Source organism: Pagrus major, chromosome 16 (assembly GCF_040436345.1).
Source record: "Pagrus major chromosome 16, Pma_NU_1.0".
Classification (NCBI taxonomy): domain Eukaryota; kingdom Metazoa; phylum Chordata; class Actinopteri; order Spariformes; family Sparidae; genus Pagrus; species Pagrus major.
Genome location: NC_133230.1, coordinates 4,929,083 through 4,950,407, shown reverse-complemented (window position 1 = coordinate 4,950,407; position 21,325 = coordinate 4,929,083). Strand labels below are relative to the sequence as shown.

Below are 21,325 nucleotides of genomic sequence, written 5' to 3'. Positions count from 1 at the left end.
GTTCACATGACACATGAGATTCATTTAAATGAAGACATTTTAAAGAAGACACACAGAAAATAGTTTTTAATATTGTTGCAACATTTTTATTATTTTTATAATTAACAATGTTTTGCACTTTCTTAAAAAATATCTCTTCACAACTTTGATTACAACTGAAAAACTTGAAGAAACTCAGGAATGCCAGGTAAGAGGTCGACTGCACGCTTTCCTCGGTCATAAATAACGAGCGGACGAGGCGAGTTTGGAAGACGGCGGCTGTGAGAACGTCACGGTAACTCTGCTGAGAACAAAATCCTCAAAGGAGGACACAACCAAGAGAGCTGTCACCACACCAAAGTGTGTAAAAGAGAGCATCGGCTGGGCTGTCAAAACTGGTTAAAAACGGTTGCCGTTAAAAAAAAGTGGCTTTGTGTAACCGACTTGTTTGTTTTGAGAGGGTGAGGTATGGCATGGGAGATGAATTCCTAATTCTTCCCTTCAAGCTCTTCCATCGAACACCTCCTCGAAACCTTCACCTCCATCCACACTTCATTAGAAAACTATCTTCACTGTGGAAAATACAGCAGCTCGATGCTCCAAACATAAAATTAATTCCAAAAAACAACATCTCCGAGGAGGAAATTGTGTCATAAAAACAGTACGTCACACTCACTCATGGAAAACAGGGTTAAGGAAGAATAAACCCACACATAAACACATGTAGGAACACACACACACACACACACACACACAGTCACGCCACCACATCTTGGTTCAGTCATCACTGCAAATGTAAATTCTCAAAATGGCAACCTGAGGCCAAGTCACACGACACTGCACCAAAGTCCCTCAACACCTTAATATCACTGAGCAACAAAAAAATAAATAAAAGTAATCCGCTAACAAAACAAAAAGTGTTTTAGTTTTAAGTTTGCTTTCTGAAAATAAATAAAATAAAAACCAAACCAAAAATGAATAAACTGTCACTTCAATTAAACTCCTTCAAAACAACTGAAACACGGCTCGGTAGACGACGACGCCACCAATTTCTAAAAAAACTTTGAATCACTCCTTTATTCTTATAAAGTCACTTTGAGTGAATAATTCTCAATGAAAGAAAATAAAACTAGAAGTTGCTCAACATGACACATCACAACTGCACAACAACGATAAAAACATCTCTCAGCCCATGCCATATTAAAGTCAACCAATCTGGAAGATGACTGTTGGTTTCCACTGCAGCTTCAACAGAAAAGCGTGACAAGTCCCTCTGATTCTGGCAACGCTCAAGTTTCTTCAATTAACACAAAGTCACATGTTTTTTTGTCTTAGTTTGGTCAGTGAAAATAGTAACTGCAGTGGTCAGACAGAGAGAAAGAAGAGAGGAAGGCGTGTGTTTGTAGAACGTAAAAAAAACAACAACAACAGCACATCCAACCCTCCGTTTATGATTGTATTATGGTTGGATTCCAACACCGAACATAAAGGATGGAGTCGTCGGACGCCACTCGACAGGAAGTGGGTCCCAAGAACATCCCCCCCAATATGGGAGGTTAACAGTAGGGGGGAAAGATGGGGGGAAAGGGAAGAGGGCTCAAGAAGCCCTTAAGGCTCCAGTTCAGTCTCCTCCTCAGCGTGTTTCTTCATGTGCATCAGCATCCCCTGCAACAAAGACATATCCTTAAAATCAAGGTCAACAACCTAATAATAACTTTATTTATATAGTACTTTTCAAAAACAAGTTACAAAGTGCTTTATAAAGACAGAAATAATGTTAAGCAAGGTATGAATAACTTAATCACAGTGAAAAAGGGATGAAAGACCAATTCAAGAGAAAGCAAAATATTGGAAAATGATTTAATAAGAAACGGAGCTAGCCTGGAATGTGCACAGAAATCATATTTTTATACCTGTTTGGAGCTGTTGCGTGCACAGAAAAACTCCTCACAGGCTTTCCAGCGGCACTTGAGCGTCTGGACGTTGGCACTGGTGTGGTCGTTGATCAGGTGCTGCTGCAGATGCTCCATCATCCCGAACACCAGCGAACAGCCGTGCCACTGTCAACACAAGACAACTTTAATCACTCATCATCAGGGACCCATTGTATTTGTAAGAATAGCTGTGCATCACTGGACAAACAGGTGACATTACTTCATGTAAACATTTTTCCTGGCAACATTACTGGAGTTCTGTAGCAGGAAAAGATGTTTAACAATCTTAAACATCAACGTGAACACGAGTATTCAATTCTAAATACATCAAAATGAAGTCCAGCCTCATGATATGTAGCATAAGCAACTCGTATCATCTCAATAAGTCTCTTCTTACCCGGCAGCGGAAGTTCTGCATCAGGTTCAGTTTGACGGCCTGCACGCTGCCATCGTAACAGCCCGTGTAGATCTGAAACACAAAAAATAATGATTTAAGATCTAATCTTTAAGCTTTTGAGCCAGTCAGATTACCTTATTCGTTGACATGTGACAGTTTGGATCAAAGATGTCTGGTGCTGATTGTTTCACAATTTTAGAGCGTATACTACTGAAACAAGTAGGTCTCACCATGCTCTTGTGGATGGCCATACACATCACCATGTCCTTGTGTCCACCATAAATCTGCAGCTGCTCATGAGACTGTGGGGAGAAAAACAGGTGGAAATCATTTCAGATTTTCTTGTATGAATACGTAAAAATACACAAACCAGCTTCCACATTCCAAAATGTATGAGCAAACGGGCTAAAAGACATTTATAATATTATATAAAGACAGCGGTTTTAAGGACGCAGACCTGCAGATCGTAGACGCGGACCAGTTTGTCGAGACAAGCGGTCACCATCACCTTCCCCAGGACGGACACGACAGTAACAGCATGACTGTGACCCTTATAGACCCGCACCAGCTCTCCTGTCTGTAAGAGGCACATTTTAATTTTTTTTTATTTTCAAGAAAACAACTAGAATTACAATAAACATGTATAACTGTAACACCAAATCCTTATTTTCTATAAAGAGATGAACAGGTTGACTCACATGGATGTTGTGTGCATAGACACACTGATCACTGGATCCACTGAACACCAGGTCATTAACCACCTGAAAGAGAGAAACAAAGAGAAATTAACTTCTCAGAACAAAGATCTGGTTGTAAAATGTGAAATTTGCTCCAGCAACATGAAACAAGTGTCAGTGTTGAAGCTCAAATGTCAGACTCGACAGACCTTCATGCAGAGCACAGTCTTCGCGTGTCCCTCCAGCGTGCGCAGCAGCAGTCCGTTCTTGGCGTCTCTCACACTGATGGTGCTGTCGTAGGAGCCGACCAGCAGGATTCTCCGGGCTCCCTCCTGAGACGAGGCCAGACAGCTGACAGCTCGCGGCCCGTGGCACTCGAACACGTCCATCTGCTTGTTTGTCTACACAAATAATTGAAATAAATAAATAAAAGCCACTTGTTTCCACCTTTTTCTCCACACAACTAGCCAACAGAGTTAATATGTTTTATGACATAATGCATTTAAATGAAATTGACCTAATTTCTAATTTATCAGTTTTTGTGTTCAGAACTTCCAACAGAATAAAATCTACAGCATGTCTGTTAGTGTGTGTCGATGTTACTACTTAATAAAACACACTGCATGTCTCACCTTGAGGTTAAAGGTCACCACTGTGCCGTTTGCAAGACCAGCGTACAAAAACTTCCAGCGACTGTGGAGGCAGAGGACTCGGTCCGACAGAGAGAACTGCTGCTCCAGTTCTCGTGTCTGTGAACATACAAGAATGGTCAATAGACGAGCCCAAATCAACCAAGACAATAAAAACAAACATGGGTAACAATTCAAGAAATGTTAAAAACGATTGAAATCATGTGTTTGAGCGGATCAAATGACTGATGAATGAGTACTGCAAAGATCAATAAAAGAAGATGTGTGTTTTCACCTTGAGACTGTAGCAGCGGATGGTCTGGTCACTGGACCCAGAGTAAAGGCGATGATGCAGGCAGGGAGCCGCGGATACCAACAGGCAGCTCACTTTGGAGCTGTGACCCTCAAACACACCGACACATTTATGAGTCTGCAACAACAAACGACAAAAAAGTTTGTTCGGTTGTTCCATTCACAGAAAAATGAAAACCAGAAGCAGAAGTTCTTCATCGACACCCACCACCAGGTCGAAGGCTTTGACAGTCCGGTCTCCTGAGCATGTGTACAGCAGCCCATTGTGGATCTGCATGGCGTTGACTGCCTCCTGGTGGCCCTCGAACACACCCTCAGTGGGCAGATCGTCGTCACCGTGGTCAGATGATGCATCTGTGAAACGAAATACACAAAAATACAAACATGGGCATACAAATAAAGAGCATTTTGTTGGTAGAAACCAAAATTTACAGTATCTAATTCTTTCATTTTGGTCATCAAAGTACATGAAATTTAACAAAATCTCCTACTGATAATTTTTTAGCTGTATGCTTTGTATATTTTCTTTAGATGGTCAGGAAATAGTTAAATGAGGGGTCACTAGCGATCAGGTTAAATATACATATTCTCAGAAAGTTGAGTCCATTCATCACTGAACTCATCATGCTGCAAGTTAACTAACAGCTCTATGAATGTCTTGCCCATAAAAAGTAATTTGGGCCTTCCAGAGTCTATTTTAACCAGGTCAAAGAGTACAACATGTCTAATTCTGGCTGCTGTCAGGATCGGCTTTGTATTCAAACATCAAGACTACCAGAAGGGTCCTGTTTCTCTGTATTGATGTCGTGCAGTCACCAAAAATTAAAGTCAGATTGACACTGTTCTAACTGATAAACTAAATGAAGCACAGTCTCCCAACTGTTTTCAAATCAGGGTTGTAACATGAGCAACTTTCCACAGGTGAACATACCTGATGAGTTCTTCGCACTCTTGGGATATGTGATGAGAAACGGAACGTCGCTGTGGAGAGAAAAGGTGGAGATGATGACTCAGTACTGACATTATAACTGAGATTATAACAAGAGAAATGAAAGCAGTATGAAAATGTGGGTAAAGTCTCACCTCTCAGAGGATTTACATATATCCATGTCACTGGTGGAGGTGACCTCGTTGCAAGCCAGGCTCTGTGGTTCAGGCCTGGAGGAGTCTGGGACCAGGACATCCATGTGGGGCTGCGGACAGGCTGTGCTGACCTCCATGTTTTCTTCTGAATCTAAGTTCAATGTTAATTCAGCGGGGGGCACCTGGGGAAGCTCCACCATGTGTTTGGGGGACTTAGGGTCTGATTTCTCATGTCTGATGGTTGGAAATAGCTGCCTTGGGGGTTCCTCACCCCCCTCCATGTTCACGTCAGCGTCTCTATCCTCTGAAGGCTGCGTGGAGGTGCTGACCTGAGAGCTTCCACTGGGTCTCCTGCGAGGTCGAAGCCACCTCGGCCTCAAGGCCTCTCCATCTAACTCTGTGTCGCTGCTCTCAGGCTGCTCCGTCCCTTGAGCCTTCTTCAGCACCTTCCTCTTCTTCAGCTTCCTCACACGCTTTCCACTCCTCAGTTCAGACGGAGAGGCGGGCAGATTCAGGACTGAGGGGGGCTCAAAGGACTGTGTGGCTGCACAGTCACCAACACTCCCCACCTCAGAGCTCCTCCTGCTGGCTGACAGAAGCTTTAAGGGAGGTTTGAAGTCCGGGGTGAGACAGTTTCTTGTTGCCTGTATGCTCTTTTCTGCTGTCTCAACCAGTCCTGACAGGCTCTCTTTGCTGTCTGCAGGCACGCTAAAGTTCTCCCAGTTATGTTCTGTTTTAGTTTGGTACAGCTCAGGCCTTTTTTCAGGAGATGGCTGGAAGTTAAGGGCAGGATCTGCAGAGATTCAGATGAGCATTGATCAGAACACTTCACTTAAGTCTAAATTTGACATGAACACAGAAATGGAGACATTTTTGAGCATTTTTCTTTTTTTCCCCTTGAGTTGTTGCACATATATAATGTAAAAAATCTGTTACATGCACATTGCTATTTTTATTTGCAGACAACAGTGGCACTGTAAACACTGATACCTCCTATACTGCACTGAATAAAGATGAAGTTACCTGGTGGAGAGGCTGCAGCAGTAGCGACAGGCAGCTCTGGAGTGGTGCTGTGAGCGAGGTGGGTTGTATCGTCCACAGGGTCCAACTCTGAGCTGACGTGAACAGGAGACTGAGGCTCCTGTTTGACAACTACAGGCATGAAGGGGAGGCTGGAGGAGGGAGGGGAGGCACGCTCGGCAGGAGGACTGGGACTGGGGACAGCAGCAGCTGCAGAGTCCGTAACAGAGGAAAGAGTAACGGAGGAGGGAACCTGTGGCTCAGCTTGCACTGAATCTGTCTTCTCTTCTTTCAGTTTGACCGGAGGTTCTTCCACCCTGCTACCTGTAAAACATCACAATAAAAGCTTGGTTCAACAGTTTATTTCAGTTTCAGTCATGTGACAGTTGAGTGGCATGGATTTAATGCATTTAATGAAATATGATTTAATGTATTTTATACTAAGACATGTCCTTACCTTGCATCCCTTTTAGTAACTCAATGCGCTTGTTTCTCAGGGTGCTCATCTCTCCAGTAATCTGAGTAAGACAAAATCATACAGAAGCCATTAGAAAGTTAAATATTTCTACTTGTAAGAGGGTAATGCTAGGGTGGATACATGACATCTAACACTTGGTCTTGCACTCAGAAACTCATACACAAGCTGTTTTTACCTGTTCTTTAACCACCATGAGCCGCTGCACCTCCATGTAAGCGGCCTGCAGTGCAGCCCGGGCCTGGATCAGGCTGGTGTCCACGGTCTGAAGGGAGCAACTCAACTCTTCCTCCCGCAGAGACACAGACAGCAGCTGGTCGATCTGTAAACGTTCTGCAGAGACCAAAAGATACAAAAGGATTATTTCAAGATTATTTTCATTGTCGATTAATCTGTCAATTATTTTCTTGATAAATCGATTCGTTGTTTTGTCTATAAAATGTCAGAAAATAGTAAATACTGCAGCCGAACACACAAACACTGACCTTTTTTGGATTTAACCTTCCTTCTTTTGTTATTGTGCTCCAAGCAGGAAGTCTCTGCACTATGAACGTCCTGCAAGGGAGAAAGAAAAGAGTCACATTCTACTTACAGTAGTTTGTTTTATTTGTGTCCACTACTTAGTAGACACAAACAACATATAACATTTTTTCACATATGCAGTAGTAGTACTCTTCAAGACCTATAAACACACTTAAATGTGTAAATCAGTGGAGTTTTCCTTAACACTGTTTCCGTTACTCACCCCAGCTGCTCTTCGCCTCTTTCCCGTCCCCTGGCCGTCGTACAGCTCCGTCCCTGAACTGCTGTCCCCAAGCACTGAATCAGACCTCTGGAGGGCCTTCACTGACGCTGATGTCAGTTTATCTGGCTGCTTCTGTGCTTTGGCCTCAAACTGGCCGAGCATCTGCTCTACCTCTTGCTGATGCTGATTGTCTTTGTTCCCTTGAGCGTATATGGGAGTGGAAGAAACAGAGGATTCCTTCTTCTCCTGTGGTGACTCATTTGACATCAGGGAGGTAAACAGGGAATGAGAGGACGCAGGGGCGACGCTGCTCTCCGATAAGGAGCGTTTTCTGGAGGCTCCTGAGGCGGAGCCGTCCAACAATGAGTCCCACTGGAAGCCCTCTAGGAGGGGAACGTCATCCTCCTCCTGGCTCTGGTCCTCCTGGTCTAATGGCACCATCTCTATCCCAAACCTGGAGGACAGAAGAGGGGTAAGACATAACACGAGTGTGAAGTAAGTGAAATCAAAAACACAATGAGCCATGATTCCATTTAATTCCCCAATGAGTTTGAAGGGAACTCCACACAATATGGATTTAAAATATTAGATCAAAAGTTTACCTTGGCATGCCTTTTCCTTTGTCCTGCTTCTTCCTGACCTCCTGATACACCTGCTCCCAGTTCACATTGCGTCGAGATCCGGAGGCGCTGATGAGCTGCCGTACAGTCGGTTTGAGCCCCGAGTCTTTTTCTGTGTCGCTTCTCTTCGACTCGCTCAGGTTTCTCACCCGTCTGGCGATGTTCAGGTTGGGCTCAAGGCTTAATGTTTTACTCTTGGAGCTGATGTGTTTGGTCAGGTCTCGTTTTAAAACAGGAGGCAGGTCGAGCTTGGACAGACTTGATGAGTTTGACCCCGAGGCCGGCTGTGCTTCACCACTTCTGGAGGTGTCACTCTCTGAGCTCTGTCCTGCTTCAACGGCCTGCATGGTTTCATCTGCGGCCACTGAGCATGTTTCCTTCTCTTTCTTCCTGTTCTCCTCATCTTCTCTGCTTGAGGCTGCAGGCTCAGAGCTCTCCATGGTAGAGGTGCTAACCTGCAATGACTGGAGGAACTGGCTGCTGTCTGAAGACTGCACCGAAGGCTTTTCTGGCCTAACTAAGTCTGGTAGATTTGGTTTAGTAGCATTCTGGCTACAGCTGTTTTCTTTGTTGACTCCAATCTGACTCTGTACATGATCTCTCTGCTGCTCCTCCACAATGTGCAGTGATGTTTCCATCCTGTTGCTTCTAGAGCTATCCAAAGAGCTCCTCTTTTCTAACACAGGCTGTCTGGCTTTCCTGAACGTTTCTGGGAGCTGCCGTTCTTGCCGTGATTGAAGAGGCCCAACAGCCAGAGGACTGACTCCACACAGCTTTGCGGTGGATTTTGATTGTGCGTGTGCTTGATTGGAGGCCTTGCTGAGTTTAGGTCCAATGTTGAGACCAAAAATTGTCTGATCTTTCTGCAGCACCGGCTTACTTGCATTCTGATTGGAAGAACTAGATGCGGAGTTCTGGTATTCATCTCTCTGAGTGCTGCTGCTTCTACTGCCGCTGCTACTCCGATCTCTGGGTTTGACTTGAGGGGTTGTTTTATGCCTCCCTTTGTCTTCCACACTTTGCCCACTTGAGTTAAACTGCCCGGGCCTCTGCTCAGGTCGGGACTGCCTCTTAAAGGCACTGGTTTCTGGTGCTTTGTCCTGCCACTGAGGTTTGGGGACACTGGGGTAGTTCTCTGGTGAGTTTGGGTGAGTATCCTTATGGGGTGCAGATTCGAAACCCTTTGTGACTGGATATGGTGACCAGCGACAGGCTTTGTCCAGCTTCGGATTGCTACCAAAAGTCTTCGAGCTCTTACTGCAGTTGTGATCGGGCTCTGCTGTCTGCCCCTCCCCATTCTGAAGCCCATCATTTTGCTGAACTTCCTGATCATTGCCTGGATTTTGAAACTGGTTAAGAGCCTGGGCAAAGAAAGTGGGTGCAGGTGGATACATCAGAGGAGGCCCCAGAAAGCTCAGAGGCCGGCTTCTTTGTTGGCACTGTGAAATATTGTTTCGGCCATAGACTCCGTTACTGCTGCCTCCATTGCTGAGCCAAGGCAGTCGACTTCGTTGACCCTGATCCCACTGTTTGTTGCCCCAACCTTCCTGGCTGTGCAAACTCCCACCTGCAAGCTCTCCAGACGCCCATTTCTGAAAGTTGGGAGGCTCCTGTGCATGCCAGGTGGCGCTCTTCCCCTGTTTGTTGTACCAGGGTCGTTCCTCCCCAGGTCTGGTATTATATCGGTTGCCTCTGTACCAAGAACTTTGTTGAGTGGATCCATTGAACCCCTGCGTCGGCTGCTGCCAGCTACAGTTCCGCTGGTAATGCTCCTTAGCTTCCTTTAACCTCCGCTGAAAGTCCTCCTTCCGCTTTCGCTCCTCTTCTTCTTGTGCCAGCTTTGCAGCAGCAGCCTCTTTGTCTTTTCTACAAACAAAAGACAGACACGAATTAACTTCCTTTCATAGTGTCATGTTGTTTTGTACTGTTGCAACCCTAATCAACTTAACAGATGTAATCAAAAGATTAAAAAAATTACAAAATTGTGTCCAGGGCTTGTCTCTGCTGCTCCCCAAGAGGGAAAAATTAGTTAATGCAGGTATAAGACTCCTTGGCTGCAACTGGAAACTGCATAAAAATCATTATTTCACATGCAGAATCTGTTTTACAAGACTTAAAAAGTCTGCCTGGCAACTGTATCTCCTGGCTCACTGTTGTCAGGTGTCATGGTTTGATTCACAGTGTGACTTTACAGCAGCTGCAGAGGGAAACGATCTGGCATGTGACAAGCTGACAGCTGAACAGCATCTTCAGCCTTCAACAGTCTTAACACATGTTTGTGTTTTTACAATACCAAAAGCACAACTACAGATCAAACAAAATCTACTAAATAATTCAACAATCGGGGACGTCACAGGGTGGAGTGAAGGTTTGTGGGTGGTATTTTTTTTCAGTTTCTAAAGGGCAGTAAACTCGAGGCGGTGTCTGAACTTTGTGAGTGCAGTCAAGCCTTTTTTTAGGCTGCAGTCCTGATATTCGACTCCAGCCGCAGCTCAACATGAAGGAGCAGCTAAAACAGGCCTGTGAGCACCACAGAGCAAAATGTGACTATACATGGCTCATGTACACACAAACGAGCACTCGTGAGCTTTGACTTACCTTTACATCTGCGGTTAAATCATAAAATGATTATAGACTTAGCCAGTTAATCAAAGAAGCATTGTGATGGACGTCAAAATTGAGTCTTATAAACAGCAACATTTCTATGGGCCCTGGTTCAGTGATCGAATGCAATTTTGACAAATTTTAAGGATGTTTTACTTATAAAACATCCAAAAATTTCACATTTTCACACAAATAATTTAATAAACAGTTTATTATAAGCACGGAAAAGAAAATCACTTTGACAAAAAGTATGTTTTCACAGAAAATCAACTACAAAGAAAACTATTTTAATGTTTTTTTGGAAATACTACCACAACAGACGATCATTCCCTCAGCTCAAATGTTAATAACATAAAAAACATGTTCAATAGCATGACTTTCTTACCTTATCTGTTCTTTTCTCTTCTCAATCAGATCCACCAAAACCTGATCGAAGTAGTCCTCGTCACGGTCGTTCCCAGCATGCTTTTGTTCCGCAGCCTCCACGTTCTGCTTGTGCGAGGGACTGGAGATGTGGCTGGCGTAATCGGTCAGGCTCACCACCGTCACCTTGCATACTCTGCACTCGTGTCCGCAGTCCCTGGGGAGGGAAGGCGAGAGCGGGCGTTCAATCGTTCCTTCAGGCATCGTTCTGATCTTGTCTGGTTTGGTTCTCTTGCCTGCAGAGCCTGCGACAACGTAACTCTGGCTCTACTTTCTGTTACTTCAAAGTCAAAATAAAAATTAAGGAGAGGAGAATACTCAACAATCCTTAGAATATAACCAAATTCTCTATATGTCACAGATCAGGAGGTAGCTAACTTATTAATTTCTCTTGTTAAAAAATAAAGTTAAAATCTTTATCTTCCTGATCTTGTTCTTTCTTTCTTCAGCAGGCCATGGGCGGCAGAGCGAGGGCAGGCGGAGCAGCCAGGCTGGACCCAGACAGCATGTTAATCTCACTGTTTATGTCCAGCCACCAACAAGCCACGCAGCACAGCGCTGTGGAGGGGAGAGAGGCACGGCGCCCTCAGCCTAGTGCGCTTTCATGATGGTGTCCGCTGCGCTCTGAGACTCTACAGAAGGCAATGTCTGTATTTGACCTCACACTCCTCTGTGAGAGCCAGGATCCAGCCCCCCTCCACACCAGCATGTGTTATTAGAACAGGCCCGAGCATCCTGCTGACCAATCCCGTGCAAAGCCTGTGTAACTGGAGCCCTGTGCAGCTGCTGCCCACAGCCTCCGCTTCAAAGCCTCTCCCAAGTATGTCATCCTGTAATTCTGATAGGGGCAGTGACTCCGCTGGCTCCCTCTCATTTTCTTTTTCAAATCTGTGTCAAGGCATGCTGCCATTTTCTGACCTCTCGTGCAGTTGGCAAACACCTTATCAATGAGATCAGGTTACTTTTTCTTTTTGACAAGATTTTCTCAGCCGCAGTGGTGGTGGGGCGAAATGAAACCTGACTGAGCAAAGATGAATTCCTCTGCTGAGATTTAAATTTGTAAGTCAGCATGAAGCTCGCGTAGAGCTCTATCAAGCTGTAATTAAAGTTAAGCTTCAGCCATCACACATCTCGGGCAGGCAGTTTTCTAAAGTGCTCATGTGATTATTTTTACATATTTATCTGACCATCACATTTAAAACGTTGCCATCTTGGTGTATGGAGCAGTGACTTTGCTGCCTCATCAGCTAGGCCATTGACACTTTTTCCCTCCTTACAGACACCACACGTTGCAAGTAATCGAATAATAAATTAGTTGTCGACTAGTTTGTTAGCTAGCTAGCTGTGTTCACAACTATATGCAACAGCTCACCAAATCAAGATCACCACGAGCGTGCAAAATCATACAATATCTATAAAACCTGACACCAAGGAGAACATTTTTCGATGTTTTGCAGACGTAAAACGTGTGTGCAGGAATCAGTAAACCTGATTCTGATCTCAATGTTTATATGAAATGCCTGTATCTTAGCAACAACTTCAGCCCTTCATCAGTATTTGCTCCACTCCAGATTCCTCCATCTCAGCGACAGGCCCGCATACTTTTAGTAATCTACAGGGGAGTCACAAGATAGCCAGTTGCCTTCTATCGGTCATGCCTGTTGTTCCGGAGAGATTGTGTCTAAATATATGTGCCACGGCTGAGACAGCTGCCCATATATCCAGTCGCCTGATAACTGTGAGGAACACGTGCCCAGCGTGCACACGTGCCTCGTGACCCAAATAGATTTGGAGAAAAGTCTCGAAACAAAGTCAAAGTTTCTGTATTAACATTACTAATTCATTTTAAAATAGTGTATTGAATAAGATGTAGTTAAAGTCTAAAGTATGATACTAAATATTCTGCTAAACGTTGTGACCCAGATTGCTGAGATTAACAGGGCTCCTACACCTTTTCCATAATCAAATTCAAGCACTTTTCAAGCATTTTCAAGCTTAGCAAAATTATGTTTTTCATTCCACACTACGGTGATTAATTAAAGAAAGACAGGAAAAAGTTTCATGTTTCAAAATGTGTCACCTGTCTGTAAGTACACTTAGTATCCTGAATAACCAGGCTGGCCAAATATAAAACAATTTATTCTGAAAGTAAAAGCTGTTTCATGTACTTTCTCCAAAATTCAAGCATTTTCAAGGATTTCCAACCCCCTTATGAATCCTGGATTAACAACAACTCACCGGCCTTTGAGCTTCTCCAGCTCTCGGTGGTGCAGCATACTTCTCATGTGCTCATCCATCTCCTGCAGACACACAATAAAAAAACAAAGCTTTTCTTTTAGGCATCCAATAACTTGTCAATTCCTGCAGGTTTTATCACAATGAGGAAAAAAGTAGTTTTTTTAAAAAGCTAAACACAGGGCAAATCTCAACAGAATGTAAATATCATATTGCTGTATTGATTATTTGTCAGACCCTTAATATCAGGGGTTTCCGATACCGATACAAGTTATATAATGCCTCAGATACTGCCCAAAATGCTGGAATCTGACGTCATGAATGTATAAGTATATGTATATGAATGTATAAGATAAAATCAAACAGTATTTACACATCTATGGTGTGAAAAATCATGTTCAAGGGTGAATTACCTGCTTGGAGTTGTGGACTGTTTCACAGAGGATGCACGTTCTGTCTTTCGCCATCTTGAATACAAGTCGTAGTCAGCCCATTACTGTTAATAAAGAGGATTTAATTCAGTTAAAGGACTCATCAGTCACAGTTTACAAAGGACAGGGCGACAAAGGTCTGTAAAACCATCTGGAATATTAAACATTTATGTGTGTTTTATTATTAAAAAACAATTCTGTGCACCAAATTTTTGTAGCTGAGCTCTCAGCAATAACTCACACTCGTCAAACCGACACAGTAGAGAGAACTCAAGGCTCATTTTCTCTCAAAGACGACACCTACCTATCCAACAACATGCCTCTGTACCACAACCCAAATACCAGCACAGAGTTCAGCCTGGACCCTGGTCTAATTGCAGTCTGCTGATGGAGCAGCTCTGAGGCCAGCAGCCAGCAGCATCAGAGCTATGTCTAGACTTGTTTAACGTTCACAAACAGGGTGGGAAACTAACGCCGGCCACGAGTCAGAGGCCGGTGAAGTTACGTCTGTGGCTGTATCACCTTCTCAGGATGCCACTGATCACACGAGGGCCTGTTCTCAACTGAAATGTTACTGGTTTTTACTTTTTGAGATGGAGAAAAGTAGGAGAAACAAACAAAAGCAAACAAGTTGAAGTTTTGGGAATTGAACTGTAAAATCTGAAGTTTAAAGAAGAAGAAACCAGCATGAACATCCAGGAAGTTTTCGTCCAGGTGCAGGATGAAGTAAAATCAATTAGGGATGCAGTGATCGGGAAATTCTGAGCAAAGCTTAAAATAACAAGTTGGCAGATAGTCGCTGGATTTTTGTTTTTGTTGTTATTTAATTCCCCTTTTGGCAGAGAAGCAAAGAAATAACTGAACTGTCTGAAAGTCATTCAGTCTCATTCGCTTTGCACAAATCATATCGGACGAATTTATGACACAGCCTTTTATATAACTTCCTTTCAAATAAAGATTGTGATTTAAAATAACTGATTGGAAAGCTTTTATAGCCTCTTGTGCAACTACCTACTCAATGAGAGGAGTTTTACAGTTCTTACATAGCCTTACAAGCTGATGGCAGAGATGTCAACAGCTCATGAATGTGCCATCGGTCAATACTGATGTTTCGCCAAAAAAACCTGTGCATCCCTAAAATCAATTCATGAAAGGTAAAGATATCTGCAGACTGAGATGGACTCACAATATCTTGGCCCTCTTCAAGTAAAAGTCGAATTGGCAGTTGAAGAACATAATTGAAGTGCTTTTTCTAACTCAAATCTGTCTGCTACCAAAGACAAATGTTTGCACAAAATGGAAAATTGGCAGTCTAATCATCCCTCGGCCAACAGCCAACAAGGCTCTGATGGGGATATCGGATAAGAACATGGAAGAAAGTGCAACACTTGGCCTGATAGAAAATAATAACTCTTGGATGCTATTTCAAGATACAACTCTGGATTGTTGTGGATACTTGTGTAAAAAGATTTATAGGTATTGTGTCTTCTTGACCAGATACAAGCTAATCTGGCCAAAACATTATGCTTTTGACAGAAAGTACAGAAAAAACTCAGGCTGAACAATAAATCAAAATATTATCAGAATCACATGATGGCCAAGAGCAGTAACCAAAACACAGAAGCTGCCATTTCTGATCAAGGTCAAGGGACTATAATGAAGTACTGCAGTTCTGCAGAGACACCCTGGTCTACAAATCCTGGTCTCCAGCTGCAAGAAAAAAATCTATAAATGTGTCTTTATTCTTATAATCTAAGGTAGTGTCTTATTTACATCTACATAACTTGCTTACCTTTAGCATATCAAGTGAGAAATCAGTCAAATTGCAAAGTTTAATTCAGAATAAGTCCAATAATGACTATGGGTAAGGTCTGGAGACCTCGTAGTCTTCAGTAGGTTTATTTTCTGTTTATGACGTGCCTCACAATAACCTCCATCACTCCCAGAGCACCAGAGGGCAGCTATTTATAATATCAGTATGATCCATGGGTCATATTCTCTCTCAGGCACTGAATCTCTAGGGGGCAGCATGCAGAACATTGCACGGTACCAAATCTAATCTCTCTACAGTGATATCAGCCACCAACAGACCCATGGTGCAAATGCTTATGAACAGACAGGGGACAGAGAAAGATGGTTAATATAGGATTAATTAATAAAGTTTTCCTCTGCAAAGCTCGTACAAACATTCAAAAATGGCAGCTGACTTTAACGTTAAAAAGAATTGAGAGATAGCAACATGTAACTTAAGGGTATAAGCCAATTTGCATACAATGGTGCAGAAACAGAAAATCGCAGCAAGCTCAAGTCTGCACAAAGCAAAGTGATTTGTTCTGTTGAGTTAGCTTGCTAACAGTTGTGTGCAGCACAAGGAGTTGCATAACATGTGTGCAGTTTGGATGACAACTACATGCGACGTTAGAAAGCATGCAAAGTTAGTCAAACACTACAAAAACTCGTACTTTGGAGCTGAATAACACTTCAAAATCTGCATTGTATCAACTTGGCCAGCTAGCAAAGGGCTGGGTCCTTGTTTGTTGTTAGCATAGCTGTAGCTAACTGCTCGACAGTATTATCGCAACCGATATCCTGTCTCTATAAAAACTGGACCGAAAAGCAACAATGAAAATCAGCAGACATGTGAACTATGACTCCTGGCAGACTTACAGTCAAAAACAACTACTAAGTAAGAGCTATTACATAGTTAGCTAGTAGGCTAGCAAGCTAGCAACAACATGCTAGCCAGCGACACAACCATAACACAACTAATGCAGCTTAATGATTTACTAATTATAAACGCCGTCGGGAGTGCAGCTGAGGCATAATGTTTTTATACTTTATAAATATCGACTTTTTGGATACCTTTTTTACATCCAAATGTGTGTGGGACTACAGCATCCTCCATCCACCGCTGAGGCTAACAACAACATCGCCCCCCAAACTGGAGCTTCTTCTTCGTTGTGTTTATTGTGGGATCGCAAACAGACTTTAAAATGCACAGCGCCCCCTGCTGGAGCGGAGTGTGTGGCTCTACGGCGATGCGTTCAAGAACATCGCTGTTCGGGGGAAAAAAGCACACCGAGCTCAGTGTTTACTTAAAAGCTTAATCTAACTAAGCAGTTTGGGTTTGTTTGGAGGGCTGAACTTAAATAAAAAATAAAAACATTTAATTTAGTTCATTTAATTTGCTATTAAATGCATCAACATAACGTCATAATAAATGTAGGTATTCATTAATGTATGTTATTAGACATTTATGTGACATAATAGATATTTCTGTTTTGATTTAACGATAATAATAATGATATATTTTTTTAGTTATATTTGACTTTTCATGATAGTCAAAGACATTTATTTACATCTGTATTTATTAACTTTCCCTTATAATTTTCAATTTATTACCTTTTTTCTGGATAATATCCCCTTTTCCCCCCAATTCCCCATTTATCTCCATAGAAAACATATTTCTTTATTTTCTTTTTACATTTCTTATATGTGTTTTTCTTTTTGTCGTTGTCGTTTGCCCTTCAGGGCCACCGTAGTATTCAGCTAATTCATATTATTCAAAATTTGTACACAATTGCAGTTTTTAGTATCATGAAATTTTAAGCCCTCATCGGACAGAGTGTGCTAAGGAATAAATATTATATCTTAAGGCATAAAAATACATCTTTATTATCCAAAATTTCGAAGAACATAGTCCATAGAACGATTAAGACATGAATTCAAGTAAATTTTGATGAGCACACTGATACATTTCTACATTATGTGAAAATCAAACAAAAAGGACAGCAGTAAGACGAAGCTCAGCCAGGACAGATTTGACCTAAACCCTGCAGAAATGAACAGTAGATCACGCTGACGGAAGAAAAGTAGCTCATGGTAAATTCCCTTTGAGTTATGAATATATTTAAAATGGATATATATCTAAAAATCCAGCAACATTTTGACCAAAGTTCACATTTTCTCAGTTTTACACCTGAAACAGCCTTTTAAAAAGTTCTGAACCCAGAACAAACATTCTCAGCGTTTCAGCTTCAGCAACATTTTCTTCGACATGTGTACAAAAACATAATTGACAGGAATGTTTATGAATAAGCTCTTCTTTTGAAATGCAACAGCAACTAAAAAAATTCACTGAATTCTTGTCAAAGGTGATGATAAATCTAGCAGTAATATTCAGCTACACATCACCGTGTGCTGAATAATCATTCTGTAGTGCCGACAATCCTTAACAGTGATTACAAAATGTGCAAGCAGTGACCTCTTAAAACACAATCATTTAAAAATACAACGCAGATCAATCACCTGGATAAACTGTGTCATCACTTCAGCTATCAGTAATTAGATTCAGTTCCCGTTGTTTGTTCCTCAGATGCCTCTTACGCATCTTGATGATCCACTGAATAGTGAGTTTGGCAAAATTAGCAGCCTTGAAGAGAGCCATGACGACCCCACAGAGAATCGCGACAGAGCTCCAGGGATTCGCAGTCACAATCTGTTTGGAAGTAAGAAAAATGTGTTACAGACTGATACACTGATGAGGACCTGAGGCATTTTGACGAGGATAAAATGTCTCTGGGAACGTACCAGCCTGATTTCTTGAATAAAAGGATCACGCCATTCAAAGGCAGCAAAGAAGAGCTGATTGGTTTTCTCTTCAACCGGCCTTTTGTCGTTGAACGTCACCACGGTGGACTAGAAGGTGCAACAAAAATAATTGAATTAATGCTTCTGCATCATGTATGCCATTATGTGCACACTGGGTCGGATAATATCTACCTCTTGCCGAAACTCGACAGATTCGCTGCTTTTCCCCGACGTCTTCACCAAAGACATCTTGACCCAGGTTCTGAATCCTCCGGAGAAGGTCCGCATGGAGTAATTCCTCTCACAATCCCTCATAAACCTGGATCTATTTGCACTGGAGAGGCAGAAAGCACAAGTAAATACTGAAGTTAAAAAGCAAATAAACGTGTTACCATCAGACAGGTTCAATAGCCTTTTACAAATCACTCTGTTCCATGAGTCATTAAGTAGCTCAATGATGATGGTATTTAATCTAAGTTGTAGGTCACATAATGGTTTTACTTAAACTGGCAATAGAAAACTTTTTGCTCTAACTTATCAAAGTGTTCACAGTACCAGTAAAACCAGTAAAACAAGATTGAGAGCGCCCAGATAACTACTCTTTTGTGGCAACTGTCAAGATGCCAGTGTCTGGTATCACCAGGGTCAGTGTCTGAGCTCAACTACCACACTAGTCAGACATCACAGGAGGAATAATTGTTGTTTTGCATTTACCTTTGAACCAAGTCATTAAACTTGGCAAAAAGCATGTAAGTGATGCCGCTGAAGTCCTCTTCCGTTTGGTTTTGACTGAACTGCATGAAGATCAGCTCTTTGTTTCTGACATCAGACGGACCGCGGACCACCAGAGCTTTTTTCTGTGAAAACAAAGACGAGAATAACTTTAATCTAGGATGCAATATCTATCTTGACAAACAACACCAGCTGGATGTTTTAATGGCTGACCTCAGTTTCATTGGCAAATGGTCCAAAGTAAGTCACTTCTTTAATGAAACAGTCTCCGATCTGAGGTTTGCCTGGGTTCACTAAAGGCGGGATGTAGTCGTGGTAGTGATGTCTGCAGCTCAACAGCTGAGCATTGCCAGGGAACAGAGCGATACCTGCTCAATAAAACACACACACAGAAACATTGTTAGCTATTTTACAAACAACTACCATCAAGCCGATTACCCGCCCTATGTTTTTAATCATACAGACCTGGGGGGGAGAACTTGTCGACCTCTTGGTAGGTGACAGACATCACAGGGTTGTTGTGTTTCTCCACAAACTCAGAGATGGTCTGGTAGGCCAGGAAGATCGCCCCGGCAGTCAGCAGCAGGTAGATGAAGATGAGGACGACAGTGAAGACGTTCTTCAGACAGGCTTTGCTGAATCTCATCGATGGACTGCTTCCTCTGATGTCGTCCTCTGTAATGAAAGACGAGGGGGAAGCGTGCAGGGAGGTTGCTTTTATGGTTGCATTAAGGAGAGGAACTACTTCAATAAAATATATGTAGAGTGACCAGTTAGAGATCTGTCTGATAATAGTGTCTGTCCACCGTATTGGCACGGAGGCTCTTCACGGGTCATCACCTTGCGAGGTGCTGCAGTCCGGCTCCTCGTCCTCCAGGTGTTCAGTGACATCGTCTTCATAATAGTCTGGAGGCCGTGCGTCCCCTTCGTCATCGTCATCACTGAACTGTGAGGTTGAGAAAAGGGACATTAAATTAGAGAGTAGATTAGAAAAATGCAATTTCATGCATTATCCAGTATCAATGTGTTAATATATGAGAGAGCTGCAGCTTCAGTGATTTTAAATTTAAAATGAGATTATGGCAAAAAACAAACTGATCACCACACATCGTTTTAAATAGTCAAGGTCTTTCCTGGTTCAATGAAAATATATGAAATATGTTGGACATTTTTCCTTCAGCAAACTGTTTTAACCACTGACATGATCTGTGCTTGATGTAAAATCAGAGCCGGCTACATTAGGAGATAAAAGAACAGATTAACATAAAGTTACTTGAATTTTAAATGAAATAACACAAAATAATGACTTCATTTTAATTACGAGGCTCCCAGCTGTCGCTTTCCAACAACTGGCAACAAAATCCAGCCCATACTGAGGCGACTAAATGGTTCAAATGTCATAAGTTACTTCTCATACCAGTATTTTGTGTTTTATTTGGATATATTTGAAGAACAAGTATCTGTAATCTGTTACTGTAAGATACTCTTTGAAGTTTTATCTCTTATTGTCGATTAAGACATTTTTAATCGGTTAAATTCTTAACGGGGATTAACCGATTAATGATTAACATCCCTGATGTGGGCTGTTAATATATCACTAACTTGCCTGGACTATCATTTGAACTCAATGACCAATTATTCATTTAAACTTTCATATTATTAGAAAACATTTAATTTAATATTTTATAATATTTTCTTGCATCACAAGGTGAACACTGTTACACAAACACAACAAGACAACAAAACAATATTACAAACAACCATTCCTACATTTCTTTCGTACTGTAATGCAATTAAAATATCACACACATGTGACTGTAGCACAGTAAAATGCATCACTACTGTGCTCTGACACTTAATTGGGCTTATAATGTGTCAGTTACAGTGTTTTAACATTTATTAAATGAGTCAATTAACCTCTGAAATACTCCTTTCTCTTTCAGAGCAGACATGAGCAGGATGAAACTACAACACAATCACCAGACAGACAGAAAACATGCAGTCAGCTCATTCCATGTTACTGGAAGCTGCCTCCAGCTGCAGCAGTCACATGATATCACAGGGACAGTTTGAGGACCCTCCGTGTCGTCAGGAAGTTACAGTTACCAAACTGCTGCCTTCAGATCAATGAGACAAACATTTAGATAAACTGCTGACAAACACTGAGTGTCCAAACGCAGCCATTGGAGGAAGTTGTAACGATGTCTCACCTCTTGGTATGACCGGGAGTTTTCTTTCCTGAGCATTCCTCTGGCGCTTCCTCCAATGACCCGAAACTACCTCTGCTCCTCGTGAGGAAACTTTGGTTATGTGTGCGAAGTTTGAAACCTATTTTTTATAAATGACAGGTGCATTTTTTTTAAGGGGATTTAATTCCCTCTGGTCCGTGTTTAGGTCCCAGTTGTCCGCTCCAGAGGGAGACTCACCACAAACACCAAC

At 42.3% G+C, this 21,325-nt stretch overlaps 2 protein-coding genes across 2 annotated transcripts; both read right to left on the bottom strand.

Moving 5' to 3' along the window:
• Positions 1-51: 51 nt before the first annotated feature.
• Positions 52-16,492, bottom strand: znf106a (zinc finger protein 106a). Its single transcript, XM_073483661.1, has 22 exons — positions 16,427-16,492; positions 13,547-13,629; positions 13,137-13,198; positions 10,861-11,055; positions 7,854-9,737; positions 7,252-7,705; positions 6,992-7,061; positions 6,685-6,839; positions 6,489-6,549; positions 6,035-6,355; positions 5,012-5,804; positions 4,860-4,909; positions 4,137-4,282; positions 3,912-4,046; positions 3,620-3,736; positions 3,197-3,388; positions 3,009-3,071; positions 2,768-2,887; positions 2,541-2,612; positions 2,311-2,382; positions 1,893-2,039; positions 52-1,644 (listed from the first exon to the last, which is right to left on the bottom strand). The coding sequence occupies exons 2-22, from the start codon at positions 13,598-13,600 to the stop codon at positions 1,588-1,590; spliced, it is 5,220 nt and encodes a 1,739-aa protein (XP_073339762.1). The 5' UTR covers positions 13,601-13,629; positions 16,427-16,492; the 3' UTR covers positions 52-1,587.
• A 723-nt stretch (positions 16,493-17,215) lies between these two features.
• pacc1 (proton activated chloride channel 1) lies at positions 17,216-21,325 on the bottom strand. The gene is made up of 8 exons (XM_073484117.1): positions 21,097-21,325; positions 19,727-19,832; positions 19,352-19,561; positions 19,100-19,254; positions 18,869-19,011; positions 18,347-18,488; positions 18,155-18,262; positions 17,216-18,062 (listed from the first exon to the last, which is right to left on the bottom strand). Exons 1-8 carry the CDS (start codon positions 21,130-21,132, stop codon positions 17,895-17,897), a joined length of 1,068 nt encoding a protein of 355 aa, XP_073340218.1. The 5' UTR covers positions 21,133-21,325; the 3' UTR covers positions 17,216-17,894.